Here is a 12314-nt window from a genome sequence, read left to right as displayed (position 1 = left end):
ATACTTGAACTCACCCTTACCAACTTGTCTGCCGCAGATGCATCTGTCCATGACAGTATTGGTAAGAGTGATCACCACATAGACCTTGTGGAGACGAAGATCCATCTTCACATTGAGGACACTCTCCATCATGTTGTGTGGCACTACTACCGTGCTAAACGGGATAGATTTCAAACCGATCTAGCAACTCAAGACTGGGCATCCATGATGCACTGTGGGCCTTCAGCAGCAGCAGAATTGTACTCAACCACAATCAGTAACCTCATGAGATAAAAACAAAAAACTGTGGATGCTGGAAATCCAAAACAAAAACAGAAATACCTGGAAAAACTTAGCAGGTCTGGCAGCATCGGCAGAGGAGAGCACAGTTGACGTTTCGAGTCCTCATGACCCTTCAACAGAACTGTAGGAAAGGGGTGAAATATAAGCTGGTTTAAGTGGGGGGCGGGGTGGGGGGGAGGTGGTGGGGTTATGGGGGGTGGTTGTTGGGACAAGCAAGCAGTGATAGGAGGAGATAACCAAAAGATGTCACAGACATCAAAGTTCAACAACTTTAGATCTTGAACTCCCTCCTCCATCCCCACCCCCTTTCCGCTTCTTCCCCCTTCCTTTCGATTTTTCCAATAATTTATATAGATTTTTCTTTTCCCACCTATTTCCATTATTTTTAAATGTATTCCATCCATCGTTTATTTCACCCCACACCCCACTAGAGCTACCTTGCTTGTCCTGCTCTCCATTCTTAATTAGCACATTCTTTTAGATAATATCACCACCTTCGACACCTCTTTGTTCTTTCGTCTGTGACATCTTTTGGTTATCTCCTCCTATCACTGCTTGCTTGTCCCAACAACACCCACCCCCACCCTTCTTTCTCCCCCAACCCCTTAAACCAGCTTATATTTCAGCTCTTTCCTGGACTCGAACTCAAGTTCTGTTGAAGGGTCATGAGGACTTGAAACGTCAACTTTGCTCTTCTCCGCCGATGCTGCCAGACCTGCTGAGTTTTTCCAGGTATTTCTGTTTTTGTATCAGTAACCTCATGGCCTGGCATACCCCCAACTCTACCATTACCATGAAGCCAAGGGATTGACCTTGGTTCAATGAAGAGGGCATGCCAGGAGCAGCATCAGGCATACCTAACAATGAGGTGTCAACCTGGTGAAGCTACAACTTGTGTGCCAAACAGCATAAGCAGCAAGTGATAGAGCTAAGTGATTCCACACCCAACAGATCAGATCTAAACTCTGCAGTCCTGCCACGTCCAGTCATGAATGGTGATGGACAATTAAACAATTCACTGGAGGAGGCGGCTCCATAAATACCCCCATCCTCAGTGATGGGGGAGACCAGCAGGTCAGTGCAAAAGATAAAGCTGAAGCTCTTGCTACAATCATCAATCAGTAGTGCCAAGTGGATGATCGATCTCGGCCTCTTCCAGAGGTCCCCAAATCACAGGTCTTCAGCTAATTCAATTCACCCCATGTGATATCAAGAAATGGCTGAAGACACTGGATACGGCAAAGGCTATGGGCTCTGGCAATAGTAGTACTAAAGACTTGTGCCCTAGAATTTGCCGCGCCACTAGCCAAGCTGTTCCAGAACAGCTACAACACTGACTTCTGCCCTGCTATGTGGAAAATTGCCCAGATATGTCCTGTTCATAAAAAGCAGGACAAATCCAACCTGGCCAATTACCGTCCCATCAGTCTACCCTCAATCATCAGTAAAGTGATGAAAGGAGTCATTAACAGTGCTATCAAGTGGCACTTACTTAGCAATAACCTGCTCACTGATGCCCAGTTTGGGTTCCGCCAGGGCCACTCAGCTCCTGACCTCATTACAGCCTTGGTTCAAACATGGACAAAACAGCTGCACTCCCAAGGTGAAGTGAAAGTAACTGCCCTTGACATCAAGGCAGCATTTGACCGAGTGTGGCATCAAGAAGCCCTAGCAAAACTGGAGTCAATGGGAATCAGGGGGAAAACTCTCTGCATGTCAGAGTCATACCTAGCACAAAGGAAGATGGTTGTGGTTGTTGGAGGTCAATCATCTCAGCTCCAGGACATCATTGCAGAAGTTCCTCAGGGTAGTGTCCTAGGCCTAGGCATTTCCAGCTGCTTCATCAATGACTTTTCTTCCATCATAAGGTCAAAATGGCCATTACAGAAAGTGCGATGATATTGAAATTATCTGCATCGGTCAAGATGAGCTCTGAGGTGGCTCAACACAGTTGCATTTACTATATGGAGTCAAGAACATGCTTACACCATGCTGCAGAAGTCAGTGGCAAATCACTGCAGTACTTTACCAAGTATCACCATGGACCAATCCAATGGAAGTCCTTGGTCACCAATGCCCACTTAGGGCATTGTACCTGAAGGAGGGGAGTTTGGTTATTTCTGATGGTGGTGCAGAAGACCAGCTGTAATAGGGGACTTACTCTTCAAGCTCAACTAGCCTATGACTGCTGACCATGAGAGATGTGCTTATTTCAAAACATAATTACATGTGCAGTAAAATCTGCACTTTTTCCCTCCTCCTGTTTTCTTCGATTTTCTCATGACTTATAAAACTCCCAGCCTTTTCTTTTATTTGTTCTGGGATGTGGACATCACTGACGAGGATTGCCTAATCCTTGACTGCCCCCGCCAACGTTTTGGGCTGAATTTTGACGCTCCCTGCCCCACCCAACTCTGATTGGCCGGCTCACCCCGCAGCCTCTTATTTAATCAGCCTGTGGGCCTCATCGGGGAAGAAGCTCCACCTTCAAGAGCTGCCGGCCAATCAAATGGCCGGCAGCTCTGTGCTCCCAACAGCCCTATCAGGAGCAATGGCCACTGCTGGGACTGCAGACACTTCCCAGAGGGAAGCGAGCCGTGATAGAGGTCGGACAAAGGTGATTCCAGGCCCTCACTAGGGCCAGGCTGGTAGGCCCCTGCAAAGTGATGAGGGGGGCCTGAGTGGATAGTGTAGGGGGCTGGGAAAGGAAACGTGGTCGAGGGGGAGTACTTTGAGGGGCCTCCAAAGGGCATGTGATGCCTGAAAAGGAGGCACATCCCTTGCCCAGCCATCAGGTTTCACCTCGGGGGCTGGACACTTGATGCCGGCCTCCCACACTTTCCAAAAGCGGCAGGAGGAGGCCCTTGAATGGCCATTAGTTGACCACTTAAGGGTCTCAATTGGCCCACGAGCAAGTGGGCCTCACGATGCCTCCCTGCCACAGGTAAAATTTCAGCAGGGGCAGGTGGGAATGAGTAGGCAGCCACTGGCATGGTGCCCAATTTTACCCCCCCAACGCCCCCCCCCCCTCCCCCCCAAAACCCCCCACAACCCCCAGACCGCCAGGCCCTGTGTGGGGGGGGGGGGGTGTAAAATTGTGGCCTATGTAGCTGCTGGTGGGTTTTCAATTCAGATCTGGAGCATCTCTCCATTGGATCCTGCCCTCCCATCCAGGCCAAGAGCAGCTGTGCTCCAGTAAGCAGCACTATTAAATCCATCACCACATTCTACCACTCTGTGACGCTACCATGCTATTGTCTGAAGGTGCTGGACTGCAAATACCTTTAGATCCGCTTGTCAGGGGAATATCCTCCTGCGTATCACTTAAGGGAATATCAAAAAAATAGTCACTGTCGCACTTTGATTTAAACTACTTCTTGTTTTATAATGCAGTTGTCGATCAGTGTGCCCAGAATAACGGGGGCTGTTCAGAATTTGCCAAGTGCTCTCAGAATGGTGTAAGCGTCAGCTGCAACTGTGAGAAAGATTATTCCGGAGACGGCTATACCTGTGATCCAATAGACTTATGTGCGGATGGATACAATGGAGGTTGTCATGAGCATGCGATCTGCACAGTGACAGGGGCAGTAAGTACAAATCCACCTCAGTATTGTTCATGGATGAGGTTTACCTGCCATAGTATCAATGTGTTATGTTATGACGGCCTAGAAGTGAGTGGTAGTTGTTCCAGGGCTATAGCTGGTCACATAACAGACTGGATGTTCCAAGCGCTATGCAATGGTGAATCTAGATCAGGCTGGAGGGGCTGCCGCAGACATACAACCCATCGAGGCTTCTTCAACAGCACCTCCCTAACTCGCAACCTTACCACCAATTTTACTTTTCTTTATTCTTTTCATGGGATGTGGATGTCGTTGGCAAGGCCAGCATTTATTGCTCACCCTTAAATGCCCTTGAACTGAGTGGCTTGCTAGGTCATTTCAGAGGGTGGTTAAGAGTCAACCACATTGCTGTGGGTGTGGAGTCATATGTAGGCCAGACCGGGTAAGAATGGCAGATTTCCTTCCCTAAAGGACATTAATGAACCAGACGGGTTTCTACGACAAAACAAAATAGTTTCCTGGTCACCATAACTATGTATTCCAGATTTATTAATTGAATTTAAATTCCACCAGCTGCCATGATCAGACTTGAACCCATATCACTAGAGCATTAGTCTGGGCCTCAGGATTGGCAGTCCAGTGACATCACCATTATGTTACCATCTTACCCCTAAAAGAACAAGGCTGGACAAGGGCGGTAGATGCATGGAAACACCATCAGGTTCTCGTCCATGCCAAAGACCATTCCAGCTTGGACATATATTACCTGTTCCTTCATGTACCTGGATCAAAATCAAGGAAACTACCCCCCCACCCACCAACTCCAGAACCAGAGGTGGGATCATCCCCGAATTTTCAGCCAGTGGGTGGGGCCACTCCCTCCCCCCACCCCCCTCCCCCTTGGAAAGAGTACTGGCCATTAAGACTGTGACCAAATGCTTGGTCAAAGAGGTAAGTTTAAGAATAGTCCTAAAGGGAGAGAGAGGCAGAGAGGCTTACGCGAAGGCTGAAGGCACGGTCACCAAGAATGAAGTGAAGGATGTTGTTTTGGGGGAGGGGCCAGCGGATGTGCGAGAAGCCGGAATTTGAGGAATTGCTGAGTTCCTGGAGGGTTTGTGGGGCTGAGGGAGATTCCAGGATATGGAGGGGCAAAGCCACAAAGGCATTTACCAAGAGGGTGAAGATTTTAAAATCAAGGCAATGGTGACCTGGGAGCCAATGTAGGTCAGCAAGCACCGGTGTGATGGGACTTGGTGCAAATTAGGACACATGCAGCAAAGTTTTAGATGAGCTTAAGTTTATGTAGGGTGGAAGATGGGAGTCCAGCCCGGGGAACACTGGAATAGTTGATTCTGGGTGCAGCAAAAGGGAGAATGAGGATTGTAGCAGGAGGGGCACTGAGCTGAGCATTATTTTGGAGGTTGAAGGAGACAGAAGGTACAAGTGGCAGATGTTGTCACTAACTTTCAACAGGACAAGACCAAATTTTCCATATGGGTTTGTTTAGATGCTCTGTCAATGAAGTCTGATTGCTGTCTTAGTGTGGCCCCATTCGATATAAGATTAGGAAGTCAAAATTCAACCAACACCTGTTTCAATGAAGCCAGAATGGATTCAGCAAGTGGGCTAGTTTTGCATAGAATTACATAAGAACATAAGAAATAGGAGTGTAGGAGTAGATCATACGGCCCCCTCAAACCAGATTCACTATTCAGTATAACCATGGCTGATCTTGTGCATCAACTCCACTTTCCTGGCCACTCCCCATATCCCTTGGTTCGCTGAAAGACCAAAAATCTATTCATCTCAGCCTTGAATACAGGCTGGAGCATCCCCAACTCTCCATGGTGGAAAATTCCAAAGATTCACAACCCTTTGAGTGAAGAAATTTCTCCTCATCTCAGTCCTAAATGATCAGCGCCTCATTCTGAGGCTGTGACCCCGTGTTCTAGACACCCCAGCCAGGGGAAACAACCTCTCAGTGTCAGCCCTGTTAAGTCCCTTCAGAATCTTGTAAGTTTCAATGAGATTGTCTCTCATTCTTCAGAGAGTATGGGCTGAATGGCCTCCTATGCTGTAAATGTCTATGAGCATAGACTCAGTTTACTCAGCCTCTTATCATAGGATAACCCTCTCACCCCAGGAACCAATCTAGTGAACCTCTGCTCTACCACCTCCAGTGCTGGCATATCCTTCCATAAACATGGAGACCAAAATTGCACACAGTATTCCTGGTGTGGTCTTACCAAAGTCCTATACGATTGTGGCAAGACTTCCTTATTCTGTACTCCAATCCTCTTGCAATAAAGGCCAAATGTCATTTGCCTTTAATTTCTTGATGTATCTGCATGTTAACTTTCTGTGTTCCTTGTGGGAGCATTGCTCAAATCCCTGCAAACATCAACATTCAACTATTGTCATTGACATCTTTTGATGATCTGCTTCTATCACTGCTTGTTTGTCCCTACAACCACACCACCCCCCCTCCACCTCTCTGTCTCTCTGTCTCTCCGCCCCCCACACACACACCTTAAACCAGCTTATATTTCAGCTCTTTCCTGGACTCGAACTCAAGTTCTGTCGAAGGGTCATGAGGACTCGAAACGTCAACTCTTTTCTTCTCCGCTGATGCTGCCAGACCTGCTGAGTTTTTCCAGGTAATTCTGTTTTTGTTTTGGATTTCCAGCATCCGCAGCTTTTTTGTTTTTATCAACATTTACAAGTTTCATGCCTCTTAAAAAAACATTCTGTTTTTCTGCTCTTAAGGCCAAAGTGAGTAGCCTCACGCTTCCCCACATTACACTCCATCTGCCATCTTGTGGCCCACTCATTTCACCTGCTCATATCTCTTTGCAGCCTCTCCGTGTCATCCTCGAGAATTTACATTGCAGAAAAAGACCCAACTTATCTATATATGTGTTTCTGCTCTGTAGGAGCATCCTCCGGCCCTACTTCCTCTAACCCTATCGATCGAGCCTTTATTCCTCTCCCCCCACCCCCCACCCCCCACCCCAATCATGTACTTATCTAGCTTCCCTTTAAAAGACATTTTTGCTGCTCAACTGGAAAGTGAGATTTCTCCTGAACTCTTTATTGGATTTATTAGTGGCTTTCTTACATTTACATCAAAGCAGAGCTGTTTTTTTTCTCTACACAATTAAACCCTATTCATAATCTTAAAGACCTCCATCAGGTTACATTTCAGGCTTCCCTTTTCTAGAGATTAGAGCCCCAGCCTGCTCAATCTTTCCTGATAGTTTTCAACCTCTCTGTTCTGGTATCCACCTTGTAAATCTTTTAATGAGTTCTTTCTGTTAATGTATGTTAAGCACGTGTTTCCAATCGAAACAGGTCAAAAAATGCCTCGCATGCACTGTGGTTAATCATTGACTAACCTAGAATCTTTTTGCAACAGAATAAACGAAAATGTACATGCAAAGATAATTATATTGGGGATGGGACTAATTGCACTGTAAAAGAGCTCCTCATTAATCGATGCCTGCAAGACAATGGAAATTGTCACACAGATGCCAACTGTGTTGACCTGCATTTTGAGGGTAAGCATTATTCTTGTTTTAAGGGGTGTATTTCTGTTGCATAACAAGAATTGCCATTAGAGTCATGGCCATTTCTACTGTTACACTGAGTTTAGAACCTCATTCTTTGACATTTGACCTAACTGGATTCTTCGGCACAGCTTCAAAAGTGTTGAAAGCAGGAACATATCAACAAAACGTACATCATATCAGGGGGGTTTACCCTGCAATGTATTTCGAAATGGTGGGCCAGGTTTTACAGTGCTCCGCATTCCTGGCACCACCCCCTCCGTCCCTTCTCCCTGCCAAAAAGCCGGGGGGAGCACACCCTTGATCCCAATGGCTACATTGCAGCAATTTAACATTTGGAGGAGCAATAATTGCTTTAAGGCGAGACCTCCGTGTCTATCTCAGTAGAAAGTCCTGCCTTAGAGAGCTGCCAGCCAATCGGATGAGGCAGATCTGTAGTCCCAGCGGTGCCAGCCGGGAGCAAGTGGCCGCTGCTGGGATTACAGGTGATCCCACTACACCGAGGAGCCCAGCTAAGTCCTGGGGTTGGGGCCTTAGCAAAGTGGGTGATGGGGGTGGGGAGCATTAAAGGGGGGGGATATGACCTTGGGGGGAGGGGTTGTCTCCCATGGGCCCAGGGACACCTAAAGGAGCCCCTTACCCCATTCCGTCCCCCACCAGCAGCCCAGGCAGCTAAAGAGGCCAGGCTTCTAGCATGACATGGGCCTCCCCCCACCCCAGGTAAAATACTGGCGGGAGCAGAATGAAACCCTCAAGTAGCCATTAAGTAGCCACTCAAGGGCCTCAATAGGCCCAAGGACAGGCAGATGCCTCCCCTGCCCCTGACTGTTTGAGGGCAAGCAACTAGGCAGCAGGAAAGCCACCCGCTGGATTTTATGTACCCCTCCTGCCGCTGGTGGGAGAGGGTAAAATTCAGCCCACTTTTCTGATAAGTCTTGCAATGCTGAAGTATTGTGCTGACAATGGAATTGACTGCTGGTGATTTCTACAATGGGCAACCAATCCACACCATCTTTTGCACACAGAATGGTTACAGCACAGAGAGAGACCATTTGACCTCTCGTCCATGTGCTGGCTCTCTGAAGGAGCAATTCACCCAGTGCTACTCCCCCGCCTTTTCCCTGTAGCCCTGAACATTCTTCCTTTTCTGATAATGATCCAATTCCCTCAACTGAATCTGCCTCCACCACACTCTCAGGCAGCGCATTCCAGATCCTAACCACTTGTTGCATGAAAAGCTTTTTCCTCAAGCCGCCATTGCTCCTTTTGCCAATTACCTTAAATCTGTGCCCTCTGGTTTTCGATTCTTCCACCAATGGGAACAGTTTCTCCCTACCTGCTTTGTCCAGATCCCTCAGTGATTTTGACTACTCCCATCAAATCTCCTCTCAAACTTCTCCTCCCCAAGGGAGAGGCAGCTTCTCCAAACTATCTAGATAATGGAAGTAACTGAACTGTCCACCCAGGCAGTAAATTGAAAGTCCCATTAAGTTTGCATAGCTTGATCCAAGAGAAAGGGACAGTCTTGTTGAGCTTACTACCCTTATTATAGCTTCTAAATACTGATTATCTTAATGAGCAACAGTTGTGTAACTCCAATTCTATCGATTTATCCTTATATATGTGTGTGTGTATAATATATTTTATACATATATATGTCTATATGGCTGTGATATATATGTGAAATATATATGCAATATGCAGGGTGTTTATCCTTGTGCTACTTTAAACATTAATAACTTTGCATGCACATATGTGTACAATATTTGTATATAATACATATGTATGATATATATGTATAATATATATGCTTTGCTCATATCAAAGAGTTTGAATTTCTCTGACAGCGATTCCATTGCTCCTGCTGATGGAAACAGTTCTTAGTTTTCAGCTTCCTGAGCGTACACTACAACATGAGCATCGGTATGAAATGTTTTCCACTTTGCACAAACACTAAACCTAGAAACGATGTTAATTGGACCTCAAGACCAACACTGATTCTGAAGTGTAATGGAATGATACCACGTCAGGTCCTGACTCTGGATACATACTGCAAGTGCAACCTCAGTGTGGAACGACCTATGCTAGAGGGTAAACTCACCCTTGATAAATACTTGATGAAACTGCTTTTCTTTTCAGACAAAACAGTGGGAGTGTTCCACCTACGATCTAAGAAGGGACAGTACAAACTCACCTATTCAGAAGCGCAGCAATTATGCAAAGGAGAGGAAGCAGTACTAGCCACGTACAATCAGCTTGCCTATGCTCAACAGGTCTGTTTAGTCTTCGCATGTGTCCTCAAAACTGACAAATGGAATACCATACAGGTATAGGTAGGTAGGTAGGTAATTATCCATAGTCCATGAAGTGCCACAGGCATCTCTCTCCATTGGAAAGAGCAGGAGATAACTGGCTTCAGGGGCACCACCCCACATCAAATGTGGGGCAAGGTAAGAAGACAGGCCACCATGAACTACCACAGCCAAAACAGAGATTGAGCTCACGCTGTTGGTGTACACCTGCACCCCACTATCGCCAACTGAGCTAACCAACTGCCAATAAAGTAGCATATAATTACTTAGAAAAATATCCAATTGCATAGGATGTACAGGACAGAAAGAGGCTATTTGGCCCAACTGGTCCTTTTGTGCCACACAAGCCTCTATCTGCCCCTTCTTCATCTAACCCCATCAGTGTATCCTTCTACACATACTTATCTAGCATCTCCTGAAATTCATCTATACTGTTTCTCTAAACTACACCTTGTGGTTTGTTTTTTAGATTCATCCATGGGATGATGGGGTGTCACTGGCTAGGCCAGCATTTATTGCCCATTAGAACTGAGTGGCTTGCTAGGTCATTTCAGAGGCAACCACATTGCTGTGGGTCTGGAGTTTTGGTAGGCCAGACCAAGTAAGGATGGCAGATTTCCTTCCATAAATGGGAATTAGTGAACCAGATGGGTTTTTACAACAATCAGTATTGGTTTCATGGTCACCCTTAGACTTTTAATTCCAGAGTTTTTTTTTAAACTTTGAATTTAAATTTCAACATCAGCCGTGGTGGGATTCAAACCCAGATCCAGGAGCATTACCCTGGGTCTCTGGATTACAAGGCAGGTGACAACACCACTACACCACTGACTCCCCATTGATGCTAGTTTTAATGTTATTCCAACAGAAGCGTTACTATAAAATAACTTGCTTGCTAAGAACACTGTGCATTCAATTGAGCAATCATGACGAAAGCTGTCCATTTCTGGTTTCAGGCGGGCTACCATCTCTGTTCGGCTGGTTGGCTGGATGGTCAGAGAGTATCTTATCCAACCAGTTACTCCAATCCAAACTGTGGCTCTGGCTATGTGGGAATAGTAGACTATGGCTTCCGATCCAGTGATCTTGAAACATGGGATGTTTTCTGCTACCGAATGAAAGGTAAGAAAGACATTTCTTTTGCCTCCGCTGCAAGCCTTTTGTTTCAATGATCAAATCTCAAGTGTTGCTCACCTTTCTGCACACAGATGTGAAATGCATGTGCAAGAAAGGTTATGTGGGAAATGGCTATTCGTGTAATGGGAATCTGCTGCAAGTTCTAACAGCCATCAACCAGTTTTCTTCCTTTCTTACAGTGAGTAACTGTGTTGCGTTCTTTGAGTAGAATATGATAGCCTGTACTGCATAGGAACTGGGTCATAACCAGAATTCCCATACCCTGTCTGTCCAAAGACATATAAAAATATATATTTACACAATTTGGGCTCTTTGAGACACAACAAAGCTCTTTTTTTTACCATGCCCCCTCATCAATGAGCAGATGCTGATGCTTATGCTCCACATGAGCACCCTACTTCATCTAACTCAATCAGTATATCCTTCCATTTCTTAATTTCCCTCATGCACTTATCGAGCTTCCCCCTTTAATGTGGTAGTGAGTTCCACATTCTCACCAATCTCTGGGTATTGAAATTTCTCCCAAATTCCTTATTGGATTTATTAGTGACTGTCTTATTTTCATGGCCCCTAGTTTTGGACTCCCTCACATGTGGAAAGATTTTCTCATACCTGTTCTATTTAAACCCCTTGATAATTTTAAAGATCTCTATTAGGCTCATGTATTGAAACTATAAATATCAGTGCTGTTTACAATTGATATACATAATCTATAATGGACCTGCTCATAATAAAACATCACAAGATGCTTCACATAGGAAAGAACAGACAATAAGCAGGTGCAGAAGAGTTAAAAGGAGGAAAGACTTGCATTTATACAGCACTTTTCACAACTACCAGGCTTCTCCAAGTATTTTACAGCCAATACTTGGTCACTCTCATAATGTGGGAAGTGGACCAGCCAATTTTGCACACAGCAAGCTCCCACAACAGCAATGTGATGAAGATAATTATCATGATAAACATGAAAATAATAACCAAATAATCTGTTTTTGTGATGTTGATTGAGGGAAAATTATTGACCAGGACACCAAGGATAACTCCCATGCTCCTCTTCAATCCAAGCAGGCAGGTGGGGCCTCGGCTGAGCATCTCATCCAAAAGATAGCGCATCCAACAGTGCAGCACACCCTCAGTATTGCAGAACTGAGTGCTGTCCTAGAGTGTCAGAGTTGATTTTTGTGCTCAAGTTCTGGAGTGGGACTTGAACCCAAAACTTTATGGCGCCAAGATGAGAGCACTACCACTTTAGGCACATCTGACCCTTAGGCTAGGAGACACTACAGTTAGGAGAGGTAGAAAAGATTTACATTTTTATGGTCCTTCAGGATGTCCCACTGCATTTTGCAGCCCATGATCTACATTTCCCTAAGTTACAACATGGACAAACTTTTTCCAAAGCACTTCATTGGCTATTATGCATTTTGGTGTATCCTGTGGTTGTGAAAGGTGCT

At 45.6% G+C, this 12314-nt stretch overlaps 1 protein-coding gene across 4 annotated transcripts in view; it reads left to right on the top strand.

The window, feature by feature from the left end:
- stab2 (stabilin 2) overlaps window positions 1-12314 on the top strand; it is a 178070-nt gene that overhangs the window by 144831 nt on the left and 20925 nt on the right. For all 4 annotated transcript variants that reach the window (XM_041215939.1, XM_041215940.1, XM_041215938.1 and 1 more), the window contains 5 exons: window positions 3676-3869; window positions 7261-7402; window positions 9551-9684; window positions 10680-10845; window positions 10932-11038. In XM_041215939.1, coding sequence (XP_041071873.1) covers window positions 3676-3869; window positions 7261-7402; window positions 9551-9684; window positions 10680-10845; window positions 10932-11038 — 743 coding nt within the window. The remainder of the gene's footprint in view (window positions 1-3675; window positions 3870-7260; window positions 7403-9550; window positions 9685-10679; window positions 10846-10931; window positions 11039-12314) is intronic.

This window comes from Carcharodon carcharias, chromosome 21 (genome assembly GCF_017639515.1).
Source record: "Carcharodon carcharias isolate sCarCar2 chromosome 21, sCarCar2.pri, whole genome shotgun sequence".
Classification (NCBI taxonomy): domain Eukaryota; kingdom Metazoa; phylum Chordata; class Chondrichthyes; order Lamniformes; family Lamnidae; genus Carcharodon; species Carcharodon carcharias.
Note: the sequence above shows the minus strand (reverse complement) of the source record. Positions and strands in the feature narration are given on the sequence as shown.